Source organism: Tachysurus fulvidraco, chromosome 1, assembly GCF_022655615.1.
Source record: "Tachysurus fulvidraco isolate hzauxx_2018 chromosome 1, HZAU_PFXX_2.0, whole genome shotgun sequence".
Lineage (NCBI taxonomy): Eukaryota > Metazoa > Chordata > Actinopteri > Siluriformes > Bagridae > Tachysurus > Tachysurus fulvidraco.
Genome location: NC_062518.1, coordinates 36,507,569 through 36,527,646, shown reverse-complemented (window position 1 = coordinate 36,527,646; position 20,078 = coordinate 36,507,569). Strand labels below are relative to the sequence as shown.

General features: G+C 39.7%; 1 protein-coding gene across 8 annotated transcripts in view; it reads left to right on the top strand.

Annotated features, from left to right (window-relative positions):
• Window positions 1-19,324, top strand: part of gigyf1a (GRB10 interacting GYF protein 1a) — a 28,670-nt gene extending 9,346 nt beyond the window's left edge. The window contains exons 2-26 of one of the 8 annotated variants that reach the window (XM_027164951.2): window positions 740-1,329; window positions 1,544-1,605; window positions 2,370-2,499; window positions 3,716-3,811; window positions 4,067-4,181; window positions 4,666-4,774; window positions 5,197-5,390; window positions 5,537-5,754; window positions 5,893-6,010; window positions 6,494-6,673; window positions 7,140-7,285; window positions 7,503-7,662; window positions 8,394-8,560; window positions 9,059-9,159; window positions 9,699-9,799; window positions 9,899-9,972; window positions 10,062-10,196; window positions 10,830-11,012; window positions 11,287-11,453; window positions 11,563-11,726; window positions 11,838-11,998; window positions 12,466-12,513; window positions 13,536-13,680; window positions 14,150-17,526; window positions 17,709-19,324. In XM_027164951.2, the coding sequence (XP_027020752.2) occupies window positions 1,571-1,605; window positions 2,370-2,499; window positions 3,716-3,811; window positions 4,067-4,181; window positions 4,666-4,774; window positions 5,197-5,390; window positions 5,537-5,754; window positions 5,893-6,010; window positions 6,494-6,673; window positions 7,140-7,285; window positions 7,503-7,662; window positions 8,394-8,560; window positions 9,059-9,159; window positions 9,699-9,799; window positions 9,899-9,972; window positions 10,062-10,196; window positions 10,830-11,012; window positions 11,287-11,453; window positions 11,563-11,726; window positions 11,838-11,998; window positions 12,466-12,513; window positions 13,536-13,680; window positions 14,150-14,217 (3,015 nt within the window). In that variant the 5' untranslated portion in view covers window positions 740-1,329; window positions 1,544-1,570 and the 3' untranslated portion in view covers window positions 14,218-17,526; window positions 17,709-19,324. Of the gene's footprint in view, window positions 1-739; window positions 1,330-1,543; window positions 1,606-2,369; window positions 2,500-3,715; window positions 3,812-4,066; window positions 4,182-4,665; window positions 4,775-5,196; window positions 5,391-5,536; window positions 6,011-6,493; window positions 6,674-7,139; window positions 7,286-7,502; window positions 7,663-8,393; window positions 8,561-9,058; window positions 9,160-9,698; window positions 9,800-9,898; window positions 9,973-10,061; window positions 10,197-10,829; window positions 11,013-11,286; window positions 11,454-11,562; window positions 11,727-11,837; window positions 11,999-12,465; window positions 12,514-13,157; window positions 13,277-13,535; window positions 13,681-14,149; window positions 17,601-17,708 lie in introns of those variants that run through there. The other 7 variants (XM_027164952.2, XM_047801445.1, XM_027164949.2 and 4 more) reach the window with 7 other exon arrangements.
• Window positions 19,325-20,078: the final 754 nt, after the last annotated feature.

Below are 20,078 nucleotides of genomic sequence, written 5' to 3'. Positions count from 1 at the left end.
ACTGTTCTCATGTCGAGTTTTTCTCTGGTGGATAGACTGGTGGAAAAGACACCTGTGACACCATATCATCAGGCCTCTGAGGCACCAGTCCAGTGGGTAATGGTGAATAAAACCTGATAGTTCAGACATATGATCTGATTGTCCTGGACTTATGTTTCAACCCCCAGCTTCGAAAATAGCCTAGCTTTTTCCATATGTAGACTAAATGAGCATTGTTGCACAGGCCCAATTATTCAGTCATGCCAACCTACAGCATAATCGATCTCTGTGCTGATTAACCGAGGAGATTAATTTGGCAGAACTTATTGTTGTTATTTGTAAACATTTTTTTCCCTCTTGTATTTGGAATCATTGTGAGTTTGTACTTTTGTATTCAGTAGTAATTGTGGACGTAGTAAAAATTCAGCCTTGTTTTCTGAGCAAAGCTAAATATGGGTTTTAATTTTTAAACCACGTTTACTTGGAAAAAGCTTCTAAGCATTTTATATTCAATTGTGGCTTCTGAAATATGAGAGTGAGGCAGGAAAGAATTAGGAAACTGGCTTGATCAATGTCGTCCAGGTTACCCCGATAAGCCTTCTGTCAACAAACATAGTCCAATGTAGAAGGTTTTCACAAAAAAACAATGTTGGGTTTAAGCACATGAACTTTTATTTTAATTTGAGTTGATTTAAGGATTTAAGTTAAAGTTTGTTGCTCTGTCTCCGAGTTTCATCTGTTCTTTCTACCTTGTGCACAGAGGTGGGAGCAGAGTTGGCGGCGTGAGAGGGGTTGACTGGCGGGGCCTGGTCATACAGCGTTTCAACCGGAGGGAGAGGAGGAGAAGGAGGAGGAAGGAGGGAGAGCAGAGAAGGAAAGGAAGACCCGAGGAACACTTTCACGGTCACCTGCTTTAGACAGCTGTGTTGCCAGCTGATCAAATTTTGGTTTTTCTTCATAGCGTTGGATTTCTGCAGCTCTGCTTGGATTTTATTGTCAGTATCAAAGTGTTGCTGTTATCACTCAGTTATTGTTAGTGTTTTATTATTATTTTTTTCCCCTCAGCATTTTTTCAGGGGTTTTTTTTTGGGAATGTTTTTATTTGTTTCTGTACTGTGAACAGGGGATTTCACATCTGATCTAAACAGATTTGTCCTTTTTCCTCCTGTACACACCCAGTATAAGGCAGCTATTTCGCTATTCTTTGGAAATCTTAAACTACACCTACCTTATTCATAGCCACAATCCACACGCTGTCTCTCACACACGCACAAACACACATACACCACTCAGCCTTCTCACCTAAGACTGGTCCAGCCTGGTCTTGCCTGATCCGCTGCCCTGGACAGGGTAAGTGCTCTTAGCCAGCATGTTTGTGCTTTCATACTCATCCTTGTTGTAGCCGTGTGCAATCCATCTTATTTCTCACTGTATTAAAAAGCACTGCTCCTGCCGTGTATTTGTGAGAGTATTATGTTGTTTACACAGAATGGTGAAGTTTTGCTTGTTGACATCTCCTTGCTGACTTGGGAGCGTGTTTTGTTTTTTGTCTGGATTTAAATAGATTCAGCTCCAAGAGGAAGGGAGGAATATGACAGCAGAGACACTCAATTTCGGCCCAGAATGGTAAAAAATTGTGAAATAACGTTCACTGCTTACCCTCTCTCTCTCTCTCTCTCTCTCTCTCTCTCTCTCTCTCTCTCTCTCTCTCTCACTCGCTCTCTCTTTTTTTCCTTTTCCTATTTCCCCATTCTGTAACGTCTACGTCTGTTATTTTGTATATCTTCTTGTGCTCCTTTCACTTTTTCATTCTTTTTCCTTTTTAATGAGCTTTTTCACTTTTTATGTCTGTTAAATATTTATACACTTAAACACTACACTATACACTAAACACATTTATACACTACAGTTATATTTATACTGAGGTCAATCTGCGTGAATTAAGTCCTGGCACGCACTCTCGCTCTCTCTCGCTCTCTCTCTCTTACTTAATATACTCCTCCCTCCCTCCTTCTGTGTCTTGCTTTCTCCCTCTGTAAATGTTTATACAGAGATTAGACAGTAAGGTGTGGCCTGATTTCTGGTGGTAGGCCATCTCTAATGGGCCAAGAATTGCTGTATGCATAGTTGATTACTGGCCAGCACAAGACTATTCCTGTGCATGACATGTGGTTTGCAGAGCTGATGTGCTTTTATAAAGCTCTTCATTGTCATCTAAAGCTATTTGAATAAGATGTGTTTAGTGTGCTCTGATAAGTTTGTGACAATATCTCAGGAAAAGGTGTAGAATTTTAATATGGTGTACTAGACATTAAAAAGAAAACAAATCTATAAGTCTGACTCCTTTCTCTGTTTCTTTCTTCTTCATGTTTGTTCCACCTTATCCTCAGGCTCCGTGCACTTTCCAGTGGAGGCAGTGTGACTTCCCCTCCTCCCTCTCCCGCTATGCCAAAGTACAAGCTGGCCGAATATCGCTATGGCCGAGAGGAGATGTTAGCACTTTATGTCAAAGACAACAAGGTGTGTAGCTGGCCAACGTTCTACAAGACATTTCACTGCAGCCAGCAAATGACGAAAGATAGAGCGGAAAAACATTTATTTTCAGTAGAGGATCACAGGGGAGCCCTGACTCTGCAGATGTGAATTTCTGAATCCAGTTGAGGATTCACGTGCAAAGATTTCACAATGTAATGTTCTTTTGTGTATGTGACTGGAAATAATAATATTTGGTAGGAAATATTAGCAATAATTGTGTCAGTCACGTTATACCACATCATTATCGACTGCATAAAGGTTATTCATAGGTTGTTAATACTCTTGTTCTGATATGGATTCTGTAGTAGAAGCCTATAGTTTATCACTATCATACAATAGAACGGGGCATAAAAGCCTTTATTATCACCTCATATACATTACAGCACAGTGGAATTCTTTTCTTCACATACCCCAACTGAGGAGGTTGGGGTCAGAGTGCAGGGGCAGCTATGATACAGCACCCCTGGAGCAGGATCATGGGCCCAGCAGTGGCAGCTTGGCTCTGAGGGCCTTGAACCCTGATCCTCTGATCAACAACCCAGAGCCTTAACCAGTTGAACCACCACTGCCCCACAGAGATTTGTATGGCAGACACGCCATAATATAAGACAACAAATACAAGAAAAGAAATATGTAATAAATATTATATTAAAAAAAATAATAATGATTTATTGTTTAACAAGGAAAATCGTAAAAGTTGAGTTGATGAAACATGGCAGTTCGCTGTGGTGTGAGCGGTATAACACTTCAGAGCAAGCTGTTGCTTTAGGGTGGCAGCTCATCGCCCCACCCTGTCTTTGCATCATTTTTGTTTATTTTTGTCTTTTTTTTTAACTGCCAGAATGAGAGAGAGAGAGGCTTAATGTACATGGTGTGGACTGCAAAAATGGTTGTAAATATCAAATCCAAGACCTTAAGGCCATTTCTAACTAGCCTACGTGACAATCCGACAGCTCCACATGCATGTCTGTTTTAACGACTACTGAAATTCTCCTCAGGTTCAGATCTGTGGGTTTGACTCGGCTCTGCATATCCAACATTCTAAGCATTCCAGATAGGGCAGCAAACAACACTGCAGATATGTGCATTGACATGCCTAAATTTACCCGCGAACAGTCGAAAATGCACCATAAGATGAAGTTTTCTGAATAATGAGACTCTCTCTTTTTTTTTTTTTTTCTTCTCCCCCTTGTCTGGGTAGATACCAGAGGACATGCAGGATAAGGTGTTTGCTGCTATACTGCAGGATGAACCTCAGCAACCTCTGGCACTGGTGCCTCTTACTGAGGAAGAACAGGTTAGAAATGTTTATACACACACACATCCTTCGTAGTGGTGTCTTCTTTGTCACACCATTACTCTTTTATTTACCAAACACACATGCTCATCAAAATTCCTTTAAACATCCAGTAGCCGTATGAACAGACAGAAAAAAAAGTTTTTAAAAGAAATGGACTGATTTTGGCTGTTCCCAGTCTCATGATTTGTGTTGTGATGTGCTACTGTACTTCTGCTTGTACCAAAGTTTGTGTTTTTCTTTTTTTTTCTGCAGCGGAATTTTTCCATGTCTGTCAACAGTGTGGCTGTGCTGAGGCTCATGGGTAAAGGGGGTGGGGCCATTCCTGCTAGTATGGCCCGTGGCAGAGGCAGTGTGAGAGGTGGCCGAGGTGAGCGAATAAGTGAAATTACTGATTAGCAAATCAGTGTGCGAGGCTTATGGTGAACGGTTGTTGAGTTTGAGACTCACATTAGTGTCTAGATGCACAAGGAGATATCAATAGGCACATAAATTTTTTTTATTTATTTTTCCAAGAATTTTTCTTTCCTTTATTCAAAATTCAAGAATAAGACATATCATTATAAAATAGTCATACTTTAACAGATAGACATGCTTTCCCCTGTACTGTGATTTAGTATATGTTTAGACATATGAGATGTGGTAGCCTAGTGTTTAAGGTGTTGGGCTACCGATCGGAAGGTTGTGAGTTCGATTCCTACGTCCACCAAGCTGCCACTGCTGGGCCCCTGAACAGGGCCCTTAACCCTCAATTGCCCAGTTGTATAAAACTGAGATAAAAATGTAAGCCGCTCCGGATAAGGGCATCTGCTAAATGCTGTAAATGTTGACGTACGTGTTTGCTGTGTGTGTAGGCAGGGGCCGTGGAGAAAGTGGGTTTTACCAAAGAAGTACTGAGGAAGGAGAGGTGGGCTTCAGCAGGAGTGTGAGGGAGATCCACCGTAGCCAGAGCTGGGATGACCGGTATGCCCATCCTTATCATTTTTATTTAGAGCTACAATGGAATAACATAACTGACAAAAGATGTTTGTTTATTTGTTGCAATCTTATAAGGCATTGCTAAAGCAGTACAACTGAACAAGTTCTGTATTTTTTTTTTAACCTAAAGAAAATGAGCTCACAAGTTTAGTATTAGTCATTTAACAATAGATTTTCATAAACAAACCTCATGCTAATGTAATGACTAATTCTGTAAGAGTCCTGGCCTGTAGACCAGAAATACATCTGTGGCAGCGAGCACTCATTTCACCGGTACTTATCCTGTGTTGACATTAATCTCTCTTAAATAGCATTTCATTCTCAGTGTCTAATGTATGTTTCTAAATTTAGAAGTGGCAAACCACATTGAAGATGTCTAAGGTGTTTTTTTTTGGAAACTCATGTAGGGGTGAGCGGCGCTTTGAGAAGCCTCTGCGTAGGGAGGGGCTGCGTGTTGGCTTTGAGGATGTGAGCTCTGCGGTGAGGAAAGAGTTCATGCGTTCAGATAGTGATAACTGGCGCACGCTGCGAGAGGAGCATGAGCTGGAGGAGGCTGGAGAGACAGGAGGCAGCTGGAGACTGGCTGGCTCACGCCGAGATGGTACGTGTACACGCACACAAATGGGTGAAAGCATAAAAGTTGAGCACACAATGATTTTTTTACACTCCTCCACTAATATTAGCAGTCTGATGCTACAAGGAGCCAATATGCTCATCTTTACCTTTTTTAATTTTTATTTTGGAAAGATGGTGGTCCCCGTTCAGCAGGCTGGCGGGAGCATGGCGAGGTCCGAAGAAGAAAGTTTGACTTTGATTTCCGGGACGGAGGGATTGAAGGAGGAAGAAGGAGAGCAGGTAGTGAAGGAGCAGAGGAAGAGAGAGATGGACTGCCAGAGTGGTGCACTGATGAAGAAGATGGTGAGATGGGAACCTTCGACTCTTCTGGCGCTTTCATGCCCCTCAAGGTGTGTTCGAATGTACAACCATCTTTGTATGTAGCTGACAATTTTGTACAAACGTTACATGCTAAGACTCTTATTTTTCTTATTTATCCACCTATCGTCATCCTTTGTCTCTCTCTAACGTTACATACACACATTCAGAAGGGCTCCAAGGATCCTATTCCAGAAGAGGAGTTTGATTTTCAGGGTTTAGAAGACGAGGACGAGGATGGTACAGACGGAGAGAAGGACAGCAGTAATGGTGACAAAGCTGAAAGAGGTAAGAGGGAATGTTTGGAGTTATAGGCATGTGTATATATTCCTTTCTGGAAGTATTGGAATGGCAGGTGTCATTGTTTTTCTTTTGCTTTACTCTGAAGCCATTTGGGTTTAAGATCAAAATGATTGATTGGGTGGGTAGATAGATAGAATTTCACTGACACCAGAAGTGTCATGTTTTAATTTGTTTAACATTCCTAAGTAATAATACATGTTGCTGTAAATATCAGGAAATGAAAGCTGATCTATCTTTTCATATTCATCATTTGATCTCAAAACCAAATGTCTTTAGTGTATAGCACAATAAATAAACAGGTAAATAGTTGGCATTGCTGTTCCAGTACTTTCGGAGGGGTCTGGAATGATTTAAAACAATTAATGTATTAATGGTATTTTTTTTAGATTTTTGTCTCAATGGGTAAATTATTGTTCAACAGTCCTCATGTGCACCTTTTTACCTGAATAATTTTTTTCCCATGCTTAGATGAGACCGACTCTGCAGCTATGTGTGAGGTGGAGGTGAAATCTCTCCCTCCCTCTTCTCCTTCCTCCATGCACCTCATTGCTCCTCAGGCCGAGCCCGTGCCCGTGCCCGCTGCTGCCCCCATTTGTCTGGAAGATCCTCAGCCCACACCTACCATGCCCAGCAAGATGCCAAGTGAAGGTAACCAGCACATTACACTTTACGATTCTACACTTTTCCTCTCCAAGTTATGATGCTAATATCACTGCCGATTCCCGATATGGAATTTATTCGTGTTAATAATTAGAAAAAAATGTTGCTGCGAGTTCTCTTTTTTTATTTTCTTTGGCTAATGAAATGATGGGAAATTATATTATTGTATTCTTTATTACATAATTATGCTATGCTTTTACAACATATTTGAAAACCATGCCAGTAACTGGATTGGCATCATAGCAATTTGATGTTTTCCAGTGTTTCCGCTCATCATTGGTTCTATGTTGGCACTCTGTATTAGAGCACCGTGGCCGAAATGTTAGCTGAATCGTTTTGCATAGTTTGCTGGGCAATTACTTAACATAAATCTATATAGTTACTAGATAATGTCTTGTAATTTGTAAAAGTAGTATAAGAGATCATATGCGTTATCTGTCTGTATGTGCTATAGTGTTATCAGAGCCAGTGTCTGAGCTGAGCCCTAGTGCCTCCTCCAGTCTGCCTTCATCCCCTCCTTCCGCTTCCTCTGCTGCTACTGACCTCCCACCAACGGGAGGTGACCCTGAGGATGACGAGGGCATGAAGCACCTGCAGCAGGTATATGGTCTTGTGGGACAGAGTTCCACACAGGAAATTTGCAACCAACATAACCTGTATATGTGTACGCAGTGTCGATTATCACAACCATCACTCTGTGATGAATACTCTGTGATATCCTTATATATAATAATCTGGAAATCCTTAGCATGTATAAGACAATTGCTTAATAAAGTGTTGTATTTAAAATGTAACTAAAATGTTTGTATTTACACAGGAGGCAGAGAAAATGGTTGCAGCTCTTCAGGACACATCTCTGGAGGAAGAGTGTTTCACCCAGACACTGCAGGAGAGCAGAAACACTGCAGCTGCCCTGCCTCTCTCTCATGATTCTGCCATGAAGTGGTTCTACAAAGACCCCCAGGGAGAGATTCAGGGTAGATACATGTGCATTCGCACACACCGAACAAGCAGAAGTGGAGTTTCAGATGTGTCTTCTATTATTATTGTTATTATTATTCAGTCTAATACACTGCATTTGGGAAGAATGATTACTCAATTCCTCGTACCAAGTTAGTCACTCATGACTCATATATGAAGTTATTGAATGCGTCCAATGAACTTTTAAAACATACAGATATGAGGCATTTTGTAGTATGAGGAAATCATGAAGGTATTACCAGAGCTGTTCATATGGAGATTTATCCTTTTTTCCTTCCAACACTGTAAAAATAGAATCAAAAATATTTTGGCTTAATTATGTATTGTTTAAGGATTTTATTTGCATGACACATGACAAAAAATACAGGATCTACAGAAAAGACAGATCATTACTGATTCACTTATTGAACACACAATTCTTCAGATGAATGTTTGTTGACTTTCCTTAGATGTCTGTTGTGAGTTTTGAGTAAACTGGTTTTCTGTAGTTTTATCAGTACAGAAAAATGTCACGTAATATGGATGTGTAACACAGCAAATGTGGGGGGTTATTAAGTTTGTACGGGAAAACTCTCAAGTAAGCGTGGCAGATAATGCTCCTTTAAATAGTTTGAACCCTTTTGAAATGAGCTTGCAGGCACTTTGAAGTATCTTTAATTATTTGAAGAGGTGAGCAGGACCTGATTAACGTGTGCTTTGTGTTCTTGTCCTGTTTTGTTCACTGTAGGTCCCTTTAGCACAGTGGAGATGTGCGAGTGGTTCCAAGCAGGCTACTTCAGCATGACTTTGCTGGTGAAGCGTGGCTGTGACGAGGGCTTCCAGCCTCTGGGTGATGTTATTAAGATGTGGGGGCGAGTGCCCTTTGCACCAGGCCCTTCCCCACCGCCACTGCTGGTGAGCATACATTATTCACACAAGCACCAAATAAACTCACTTCCTGTTCTACCGAATGAAACATGTACCTATTAATAGGCCAATTGCACTTATATTCTCTTTGTGACTTGTATAAGGAGTAAAACAAACATTATGGAAAACACCACAGGAATCTGTTATTACTTCCATAAATTATAAAGTTGTCGTCTACGTAAAGAGAGCTTTATCTTACCCTTTAACTGTCTACCTGTGTGTCTGTCTCTTCCATGGACGTTTTTGTGAATTGGTTGAAAGCATAACATTAGAACCAAGCACATTGATTATAACTACTGAGTTTCCTGGAATTAGAAATTGCTATAGAAAATGACACAACTCGTCATTCGCTTATTTGCAGCTTCGTGGCGTAAAATTAGTAAATAAAAATTTAGTTTTAATCATTCCTAATAATCTGAGTGTATAATCCATCTGCCCTTGCAGACTACAGATATTAATCCCTGTGTATCTGTGTGTGCGCATCAGTGTAATCTGGATCAGGACCGGCTGAAGAAGCAGCAAGAGTTGGCTACAGCTGCTCTCTACCAGCAACTGCAACAGCATCAGCTTTTCCAACTCATTAACAGGTTTAAAAGTTTCTCTTTGCTCTAGAATTGTGTTTTGATGCGAGTGGTTTTTAATGTTTTTAGCTTATCTTGTGTGTGTAGGCATATGGATTCTGGTGTCCATGGCCAGTCGGGCAATGTGTAACAGCTTCGTCTGTTTTAGCTTTATCTTTGTTTGCATGGAGTAAAGTTCTTGTCAGTCTTGTTGGTTTTCTGTCCTGGAGATTTTATGAAAATCTTTTTTTAAATTGTCATGCACTTCAACATCTCCACACACAAAAAGGAAGCATAAAGAAAAAAAAACGTCTTTCAGGTTCCAGTAAACGGCAGCACATATGCTTTTAAAAAAATTGATGTCAACATCAGGTGACATTTTGGGGTGGAAAATGATGATCTTATACATCACTGTTGCATAGTGTTTTTGCTAATTACTTCTAGTGTGTTGAAATGAAGGAAACTTAAAACAGGTGGAATCAGTTTTTTGTTTGCCGTTGGCCTGTGACTCCTAATATATACCGTTTCACAGGTTTTTAAAATTAAATGTCCCGTGGTGTGTGTAGGTGCGGAGAGCAGGGTATGATGCCTTCAATGAACAGATCGATGTCAGTGCCAGATACAGGGTCCATGTGGGACATGCATACCTCAGCCTCACAGCCGACAGGTAAAACACAGGTTTTTTTACGGCACGCATTTGCTCTTTGAACACATTGTCAGAGCGGCATTTTTTAATTTCACGCTTGATTACCTCACATTGTTGTAGGTGGTGAGGCCAGTCTATGGGACTTAACAATGAATTCTTCAACTCAGGGTCCAACTCTTGAACAGCTTCAGAAGGTGAGTACAGTGCCCTCTGCAGACCAAAAAGCATTAATAACGTGTATTAACTTACAGATCCAATAACGCTGCATCTGTGCCTTTTTAAGCTCCAGGAGAGAAGAGAGGCTGAACTCAGGGCTAAGCGGGAAGAGGAAGAGAGAAAAAGAAGGGAAGAAAAGAGGAGACAGCAGCAGGAAGAACAGAAGAGGAGAGAGGAGGAAGAGCTCTTCAGGCGTAAACAGGCAAGGCTTGTTGACAGTCTTTAATGCGGTAACATGGTTGAAGTCTTATATCAGCAAATCAGTTGACAGGGCTTTTCGGAGTCTTATTGAACATAAAGGCCGCTCATAAGATGTTGTGGTGTTTTTTTTGTTTGTTTGTTTGTTTGTTTTTTAAATATTAAAAAAGCAACTTGAAGCTCATTCCATAATCATGCCACCTCTTGCATTACACACCCAATAATGTGTTACAGCTAGACTTATTTTTATTAGTCAGACAAATGATAATGTCTGTTTGTTTGTTAGGGTTTGGTCACATGTGTATTTGCAAGTAACATTGAAATAATGCATAAATATTGCACATTTTATGTTTTGTGTGTAATATTCTATGGATTTCAACAATTCTAGTGTAAACTGTTGAATAAATGTAGACAAGACTTGAAATGCCTTTTAAAAGAAAAGCTAAGACAAAACCACTAATGGGTTCAATGCTGGCCTTCTTTCTTCACTTATTGGGAAGTCAGGATCTTTTTAATTTTCCCTGTCATATAACTGTGTCTCAACTCATTACTGTGTGAAGTTTTAAGCAGTTGTGTTAGTGGCATGATTTAACTTATTTTTACCTGATCTTTTTTTTTCTGTGTCATTTTTCTGCAGCAGGAGCTTCTGATGAAGTTACTACAGCAGGCTCCACGTCAGGCGGCTGCTGGCACAGGCTCAGGCTGGAGTGCAGGCTCTGTACCTGGACTAGGGAAGCAGGGCAAGTCCATTAACACGCTGGAGATTCAACAGGACACTGAGAGACTCTATAAACAGCAGCAAAGAGCCCAACAGCAGCGAGTAAGCCCATTTATATACATACAGTACACAATATTTCTGTGTAGCTTCAAATAAAGTACTATGCATTTACTTTCAAACCCATTTGTGTATATGCTTCTATACGCCTTAGACATTTTTAAATGATCTGTAATAGATACATAATAAATTCGGTCAGCCAAATTCCTATCAAATTTCAGAATGATTTTAAATTCACTAGAAAAATTACAAAATTAGAAAAATGTTAGTTATAATGAAATGGAATGCATTTATATCTTTGTTTTGCTCTCCTTTACAGTGGGCTACAGAGGGTCTGTGGGGTTCTGCTGGCATGGATGGGAAGGCAGCTGGTGGCAGTAGTCCCTCAGGAGGCAGCATGGGGGTTTGGGACGAGGCACTAAAGAACCAGAGTGCCCTCCGCAGTGGCATGGGCCTGAAGAACAGCCGAAGTAGCCCCTCACTCAGGTGCTACACACATTCATACAACCCGATCACCAGTGGGCTGGATTCATGTTGTATATACAGTTATTGTATCATCCTTTGAAAACCATATTTTATGAATTTGTCGCTTTAGTGATCAATATTTGATGATGAATCGCCGCAAAAAAACGGAGGATGAAGAGCGCTTACTGAAGCTTTTGCAGGGGATGAAGGCTCAGGACGGTTTTACCACATGGTGTGAGCAGATGTTGCATGCCCTTAACACCTCTGCCAACAACTCAAACTCCTCCCTGGATGGTAAATGCATTCTCTTTCATTTGTTTCACTTTTCTTCTTTTTCCATTTCATGCTAGCCTTGTGTTCTAATTTTAGTGTGTTTAATGTGTTTTCTTGGTGGTTTTCTCACAGTGGCCACTATTGTGGCATATCTGAAGGAGGTGGAGTCGCCGTACGAGGTGCTGGACTTTATTCGCTCCTATCTGGGTGACACTGTGGAAGCCAAAGAGTTTGCCAAGCAGTTTCTGGAACGCCGTGCCAAACAGAAAGCCAACCATCAGAGGCAGCAGCAGGTGTGTGAGGGTTTATATCCGAGAAAGCGATGGTGCTCTAAACATTTATGTATTATTTAGCAATATGTTAATTATTTGGGACTAAATGTCAGATCTAAATTTATTGACATTCAAAAAAAATAAAAAATTAATGAAATGAACTACAGACACAATCTGTCAAACTTAAACAACTGGATAAACAACTTGGAGACAATCAAATCAGGTTCATAAGGTGTTTGCCTGCCAAATGACGTGCGAACAGCTTAATGCGTAGTTTCTACGTGCTCAGGATCTGTATGGGTGAGATGAACATGCTGCAAATAGATTCCCTATATTAGCAATCAACCATAAATGAATCTCATCAAAACATTTGTGAAGGTGAAACTTATTTGGAATTGATTTATAGATTGACTTTGCTTTGCAGACAGTGTGATTTCATCTGTTTTTTAATGTTTTATCTCATTCATTCATTTATTTATTTATATTAGCTCTCTAAGGAGGTGGGTGGACTGACCATGAACAGCTTTCCTTTGCAGGTAAGACAATTAAAATACTCAATTGTATTATGAGTCATGAATTAATGCCCTAGGATTAATGCTGTACAGGATCTAAATGTAAAGCGTTTGTGGACAAAGATGAACATTTTTTCTCATTATAACTTTGTCTATAGTGTTGTTGTCTAAGTAATGTTAAAAAATTCAATTAAAAAAACTCTCATTTAATATACATAACTTCCATATTTAATGTTTTAATTGTCCTTGGTAATTTGGATTGTAGGTTAACATGCTGCATAGAGATCAGGTCTGTGACCAAATTAATCAGGCATGTGTTAAAAAAACAAATGCATTTTTTGCATTGCTTACCAATATCTTAGTGTGATATTGGAGCATGGGAGGAAAAGCAAAAGCTTGTCTGAGGCTTCCAGATATGCAGTCACAGATTATTAAAGGGGAGGGACGCTCGCCTCCCTGTCACTCAATGCTTCGTAAATTGCCATTAGCCGATCAGTATGAGAAAGCCGAGTTCTGATGACGCTGAGGAACAAATGTGCATTGTGAACTTTTTTTTTGGTTCTGACAGTTGTTCTGCAGGAGAAATTGCCAACAAGAGTAAAATCTTTGTTTGTAAGCTGTATACAAAAAATAGAGCTCATATATCATTTTACTGCTTCTAATTTAAGATCCCATACGCAGTCTACTCATCTCAGAGTTTTCCCAAGTGCTGAAGGCACTAAACAAACCAACTGCTGCAAAGAATGCAGAAAACAGACTGGATTTGTATGCAAATATATACACACTGGCAAGCTGACACACACACACACACACACACACACACACCAGGGTTCAGGGTAGAGGAGACTCACTGCACTCTGGTCAAATTACACATTTTAATATATTGCAGCCATGTAGCCTGCTTATCTTTTCAGCTTAAAATGATTACATATTAACATTTCATTATCAAATGAAATTTCAGATCTGATTTTTCCTGTGTACTCTGTTGTACTTGAGCATGTGATTTTCTACATATCTCAGTTCTCCCTGACTTCTTGTCTGTCCAGGATTCAATGAGGGGTATGAACCCTGCTGCTTTGCAGTCCATGTTCCAGGCAGTGCATTCTGGGAAGGGAGGGATGGGCTACGACCAGGCAGGAAAGCTGAAGAAGAAACAGCCCATGATGCTGCATTCTGATCCTAGCATCTTAGGTACACCTGCTTGTCTCCTCTGTCTGTTTACAGTCTGTGTTGTACACCGAGTTGCCAGATTGTTAGGTTAAATCTACACTATACTAACATATTTATTATTAACTGACTGTAGCCCAGCTGTTGCTCTCCACAGCTTGTCTGCAATGTGGTCCTGTACTGGATGCCATTTAGTGGTGAAAGCGGAACTGGGGACTGATTAATGGTTCACAGCATTGAGAAATGGATGGGTTTGGTAAACTGGTGATGCTTGTAGAAGTGTTCTTGCCAGATATTTAACATCTTATTTGTTTCATCATAACGTTTACTGACTAAACCTATGGACTGGGTGTTAATTCAGTACTTGATAATTAATCTTGTTCTCAGTAGGGTTCTTAGGGTTTGAAATGCTCATGAAATGATGATCTAGCTGAAATAGCATATGGTTTAGTATTAATCCAAAACAACAACCTCTGTGTGTGTCTTTGTCTAGGTTATTCATTCCATGGTGCAGGGGATCGGATGAGCCTGAGTGAGATGGAGATGGTGGAGGATTACTGAGTCCACAGCAATAGCTACCTGAGGCCTTTTTCTGCGGGTCCAACTAATCAGACTCCGCAAGTCCAATGTGCACTGCTGGGGATTGGGGGGAGGGAGGGGTGAAGAGCCAGTACAAACAGAGAGAGGGTGTGTGTGTGTGTATGTGTGTGTGAAGGGGAAACTGCAGCTGAAGTATAAATTTACAGCTTCAGGCTTCCTCTGTAGTGGTGTGGTGAGGAAAAGGGTGATATTTGGGGGTGATTAAACTTCTGGCACTTACACAATAAGCACCTTATTCAAACTAATGCACTTTATGAAGGTGGTATATAGATAGGTGTTGTGTTTTTTTGTTTGTTTGTTTTTTTCTTTTTTTTTTAAAGAAGGTTTTACATGTTAGATATGTTGTATGGATTCAGATATATTCCCACTATATATATATATATATATATATATATATATATATATATATATATATATATATATATATAAATGAATGAATGAATGAATGAGATGTGTGTTTGTGTGTCTGACTAAAACTGGACATTGTGATGATTGAGATTTGAAATGGGGACCGTCCTGTTAAAGTCCTATGAGAAAAAGACATTTCTTTGAAGACAAACACTGTTTATTTTTTTTCCTTTTGTTCTTTATTAAAAAAAAGTTTCTATAAAAAGCTATATAAAATAATAAGATTTTTGCTCAAAAAACTTGAAGATTTGCACTTGTATAAAAAAAAATGAGAAAATGACAAAAAATGGGTTAGGATCTATGTTATGGAGAATAATATTTTTGTGTGTGACTGAATGAGTGTGTCTGTCTGTTTAACGCATACTGGTCTGCACATTATTTTTTTTTTTTTTGGCATTACTTACAAGATGTATAAAATGGAAAAGAAAAGAGGCCATTTTTGTTTTCTTCCCCTCTCCAAGCAAATTAGAATTTTGTACTTGGTGAGTGAAAATGTGTAAGAGAGAATGTATGTTTGTGTGTGAATGTAAATTTGCATCATGTTTGTGTATTTGACTGAGGGGGGACAGAGGGCAATGGCACAACCCATCCTTTTTTCTGTCATTTCCTCATCCCCAGATGGATGTGAGAGCTGTAGATGCAACCAGAAAAAAAGCTTTAGCTTCTTTTATACTCAGCAGTGCTGTGCATGCAAGTGTTTTTTTTTTCCTTTTCCCCCTCTTCTGTCCACCACCCATATCAGTGCCTCTAGTAGGCTTATGGGCCAAGTCTTGAGGTTATTTGTGTATGTGTGCATCCATGTGTGTGTGTGCGAGAGTGAGTGAATGAATTTCTGTCCACACATGTGCCTAAGAACTTAAAAGGGCGAGTAGTTGGAGTTCATTGCTGCCATTGAGACATTATTTTTTCGGAGTGTGTCTCAGTAAAGACCCCACTCCCGTGCTTATAAACCAAGAGCTTTGTGCGTTGTGCACACCATTCTCTGTAGTTCTTCTAGTGTAGCCTGGGGATAGTCCATTGACGGGATTGTCCACTTTTTTGGGGGGGATGTGGCTCACATTGCCTTGTTGTCCACTCTCTTACTCCTGAGCAAGTGACTGACTGGCTTAAATAGATCCCATCAAACTGTGCATGTGCACAAAAATGTGCACAAAATGTTCATAATGTTACCTGTTTGTTGTTGACTCTGTTAAAGCATATATGTATCTCTAATATACACATATACACACAAGTTAAAAGTATTTGGACTACAAACGAGCACTTGGGGCTGCTACTTTTTTATTATTTTTGAAATGTTTTTCCTGTAGTTTTTAGTTTCATTGCCACCATGTGAAGTGTGTTGTGTCTTTTTACAAAAAAAATATTGAATGTATTCCAAAAAAGGTGAAAAAAAAAAATAACAAAAAACAGTGAAGCCGGATTGGTTTTTTTGTTTTGTTTTGTTTTTCTAATAACTTCATCGCAAAAGCGAAAGCGTAGTCGGACATCGGAATGGAGCAGAAGGCATCTTTTTCATAAGCCTCTTCAGCAAGAATCAAGACGACTACCGCCAGAAGACACTGCCTCTACAATCCTATTCATATAGACATTATGACTATGATGATGATGAGAGAAAAAAAAATCTATTCCATACTGGAGTTTTGGTTGTTTACAGAAAAACACTTGGACTTTTCTGGGTGCGTGGTTTCCTTTTTTGGAGGGTGGGTCACTCAATTTAGAAACATTGGGGAGGAGGTGCTGTAGTCATCACATGACCGTGTGCCCCCACGTCCTTGTTGTGAAGCAGAAAGTCTCCATACTTGTGACTTTGGGGATTGGGTGCTGAGACAAGCAGTTATTACAAAGCTGACCATATTTTGTTTACTGAATTTGTTGAATATGTTTTTTGATTTTTTGATTTTTTTTTTCCGCAGTGGATTTAAATACTCTTTCAGCCAGAAAAAAAAAAGTTTGTGTTCCTGGAAAAAAAAATTCAAAAACAGCACAGACCATTTTCTTTTCGGTACTTTCAAATGCACGAATGCGATTTGTTGATGCTTTAAGAGATTTTGTTTTGTTTTTTTTCTTTCCCAGAGTATCTAACTGGCCTCTAGGTTTTGATTTTGCTTTAGAAATGTTTAATGAAACATACAAAGATGGACATGTCTGTGACGTGTTGTAAAGTACAGAAGAACATGAGGGACATTCATGACCTCACCTCTGTCCTCATAGCCTGGGGACTGGGACTTTAATTAGCCTTTCTGTTTCCATGCGGGCAAAGGGAGCATCTCAGCAGTTGACGGCGAGCGAAGATCACTGCCTCGATGCTCTCACTATGCACTTTTCACACTCAAAACTGTGAGGAACCTGTGGGGACACATAGAGGAAGACCGAGGGCGCTGTTGAAGCATGGCTGACCGGACACTTTAAAACCAGCTAAGGCCCCTCCAGTGAGAACCTCACCAGGCATGTTGTTCCCATGTACATAAGTGATGCTGTTATTTTTGTTTGTTTGTTTGTTTTTTGTCCTTTTAACTCTGCAATTCTTAGGACTGAACATAATCTTGATCACACCAATGAAGTAGGCTAATAAGACATCAGACATTTTGAATGTTATGGAATACGTTCAACTCCATGTTCTGCCTTTTGGAGATTTCCTGAGGATGCACTCAAGCTGCAGGAAAGAACATTTATATACCGCTTGTTTCTGGCTGACGAACAGACTATTTCAGCGGATTCTTAAGTCAAGTCCAGAAGCTTTTATTCTGCACAGCGATTGAGGAGTAGACAAGTATTTGAGGAGATAAACAGAGCTTCTGCACAGCTGTGGATTCATTTCAGCGTGGAGTCGCCTGTGACTGCAGCAGCAGAACTGTCTGTCCGGTAATGACACTAATGAAAAAAGTACATTTACGTCATGTAAAGAAAATGTTAATTGTTTCATTGTATTCATGTTGCACACTTGTCTCTGTTTCTTGTGTGTGTTTTTTTTTTTTTTTTTTTTTTTTTTTGGTGGGTTTTTTTTTTTGTTTGTTTTTTTTTTATGTTTTGTTTTTTTAAAACAGACCAGTGTACCTGAGCTTCTGCCATGGACAGTGGCCAGCTTTTCTTTTCTTTTTCATTCTTTTTCTTCCTGATCTGATCTTTTATACTTTCTACACTCCCTGCTCTCTCCCCCTCTCTCTCTCTCTGTCTCTCTCTGTCTCTCTCTATCTCTGAGGAAGGCCACCAACGCTACCTGCTCTAAGACCTCAACCGCTTTCCAGTGTGGTGTGAAGTGACTGAACCGATAGCAGTGCGATGTACCTCCATGACTTGCTGGCTCCCCCAGTAGGTGATCATCGTTGTATGTCTAAGCAGAGCGTGGGATACTGGAACTCTGGAACTGTGACAGTCGATACGTGTACAGACTGTTGAAGTCCATATTGCATACATGGCTTACACACGTCGAGGTTTGCTGAGCATGGTCATCATCATCCAGTAACAAACGCAATCTTCTCTTCCTTCGACTACTTGATTAAACCGTATTCAAACACAGACTTCATCCCCATGGCTACTGGCTGCCGTGTAAACTGTATATGCAATTACTGCTTTTCTGTCACGTGTGATTTTCTTTCCCCCTTTAGGACATGCCTTAATTGTACAGACAAGCCTGTACTTCGGGGGACAGATGCTTAACCTGTTCAGTTAACCTGGTTTTACTCCCGTCTTTATTCCTGAACTAAATAAGTCATTAAGTAGCTTGATCAGAGTTTTGGTTGAGGATTAGATATGACGTGTAAATGATTTACAAATCCCGTCAGCACTAAATTTAACGCATCGAAAGGCATCCTGTCAGTTTAGATAGAGAAGGGTGGTCGAGTCAGGCTAATTCTAACTAAATCGTTTGAAACTTATTTATGTTACAGAACATTCAGCATGGTGGAAAAAATATGTTTTAATATCATGTAGTTTGGGGTGATTAGTAGTGGAATTAACTGAAATTACTGTCTAACTCTGGTGGCCCGTTTTGGCCTCTTTTTGGACAAGTGGTTGAGCTGGAACACGGTGCCGTTGCTGTTAAGAGTAACGAATGCTGTAACGATTTATCTGACAATAGTTCAGAAACCATTGGAGTTCTTATGTGCATGATGCCCTTTTATTATGAGTGGTGATTGATTAAGCTAGATAGTTTAATGAGATTATGATTGGCGCGAGTAGGATGATGGATTACCGTGCCCGAGTGGCCCTGTTTTATTAAAGATTGTGTATTATCTTCAAGGACAAAAGTTGCAGTCACATGTACCCGTGCTAGCAATGGGCTTGATCATAATCTGACACAAAAAATACAAAAAAAATAACCTATCCTTCAAATCTAACACTTGAGTAATGACTGCAGGAACATCTGACGTTTCTCAGATATTTCTCAGCTCCCATAGTTTTAGTACGAAGGGAAATCATCAGTATTGAGTCGGAATCTCTGTCGTCATGTCATTTGCATGTAACCTGTAGTGGAGGAGATGCAATCATCCATTTGCTTCTTCCCATTCTGCTTGTTAAGTTTGTCCTGTAGCTTAACTTTTAAAATCCTACAGATAACGGTGAAATCGTACTACAAATGAAATAACATGCAGATTAATACGAGTGTAAATAGTTTGGGTTTTGTTTGAAAAATGAGTACTTAATAAATGATTATCATTAAGATTGATGTTCTGTGTTCTTAATTCACTTCTGGTGCTTGTTTAGAAATCTAGAAAGATGATACTGTTAAAACTCCTTTAGAGATTACAAGATGATATATAAAGTATTTGCAAAAGCAAGCAGTCAAAAATCAGCTGAAACTTTATGGCTATATTTTCAGTCATTTTATGAGCATGTTCATGGCTGAAATGTGTCTGTCGGCTGATCCGCACAAGCTATAAGTACCAAATGCCACAAATTGGGTAGATCATTTACAACCCACTGAAAGTTCTAGGACACCCATGTACCAAAGGTTCATGTTTAAAGGTCTATGGTACGTCAGCAAACCTACCCGAGTATGTAAGACATGGTTGTTAATAGGAACTACTTTTTTTTTTTTTTTTTTAACAGAAATATAGATAAATTAAACAAAGCCGGACACTTTATCACACGCCACACTTAATGAAGACGCACATGAAATTTTCACTTCTTTACATGATCTATTTTGAAGCTAAACCGGAAATTGATCTGTGATGTTCTTGAATATCTCACCACTGAAAACAAGCCAAATAATCTGTTAACAAGAAGCTTGGTGTCCAGTGAATCAGGACTCTGAAGTTTATTTACTTTGAATCCTTAGGAATGATAAAATTTAATCTGACAATCCTGTGACTTTAAGATGATTCGTTTATACTGTTTTGACTCTTGTAAGCAGATAGTTTCTACTGATACAGTCCCCTTTAAAAGTATTACAATGGCAAGGACAATTGTTTGTC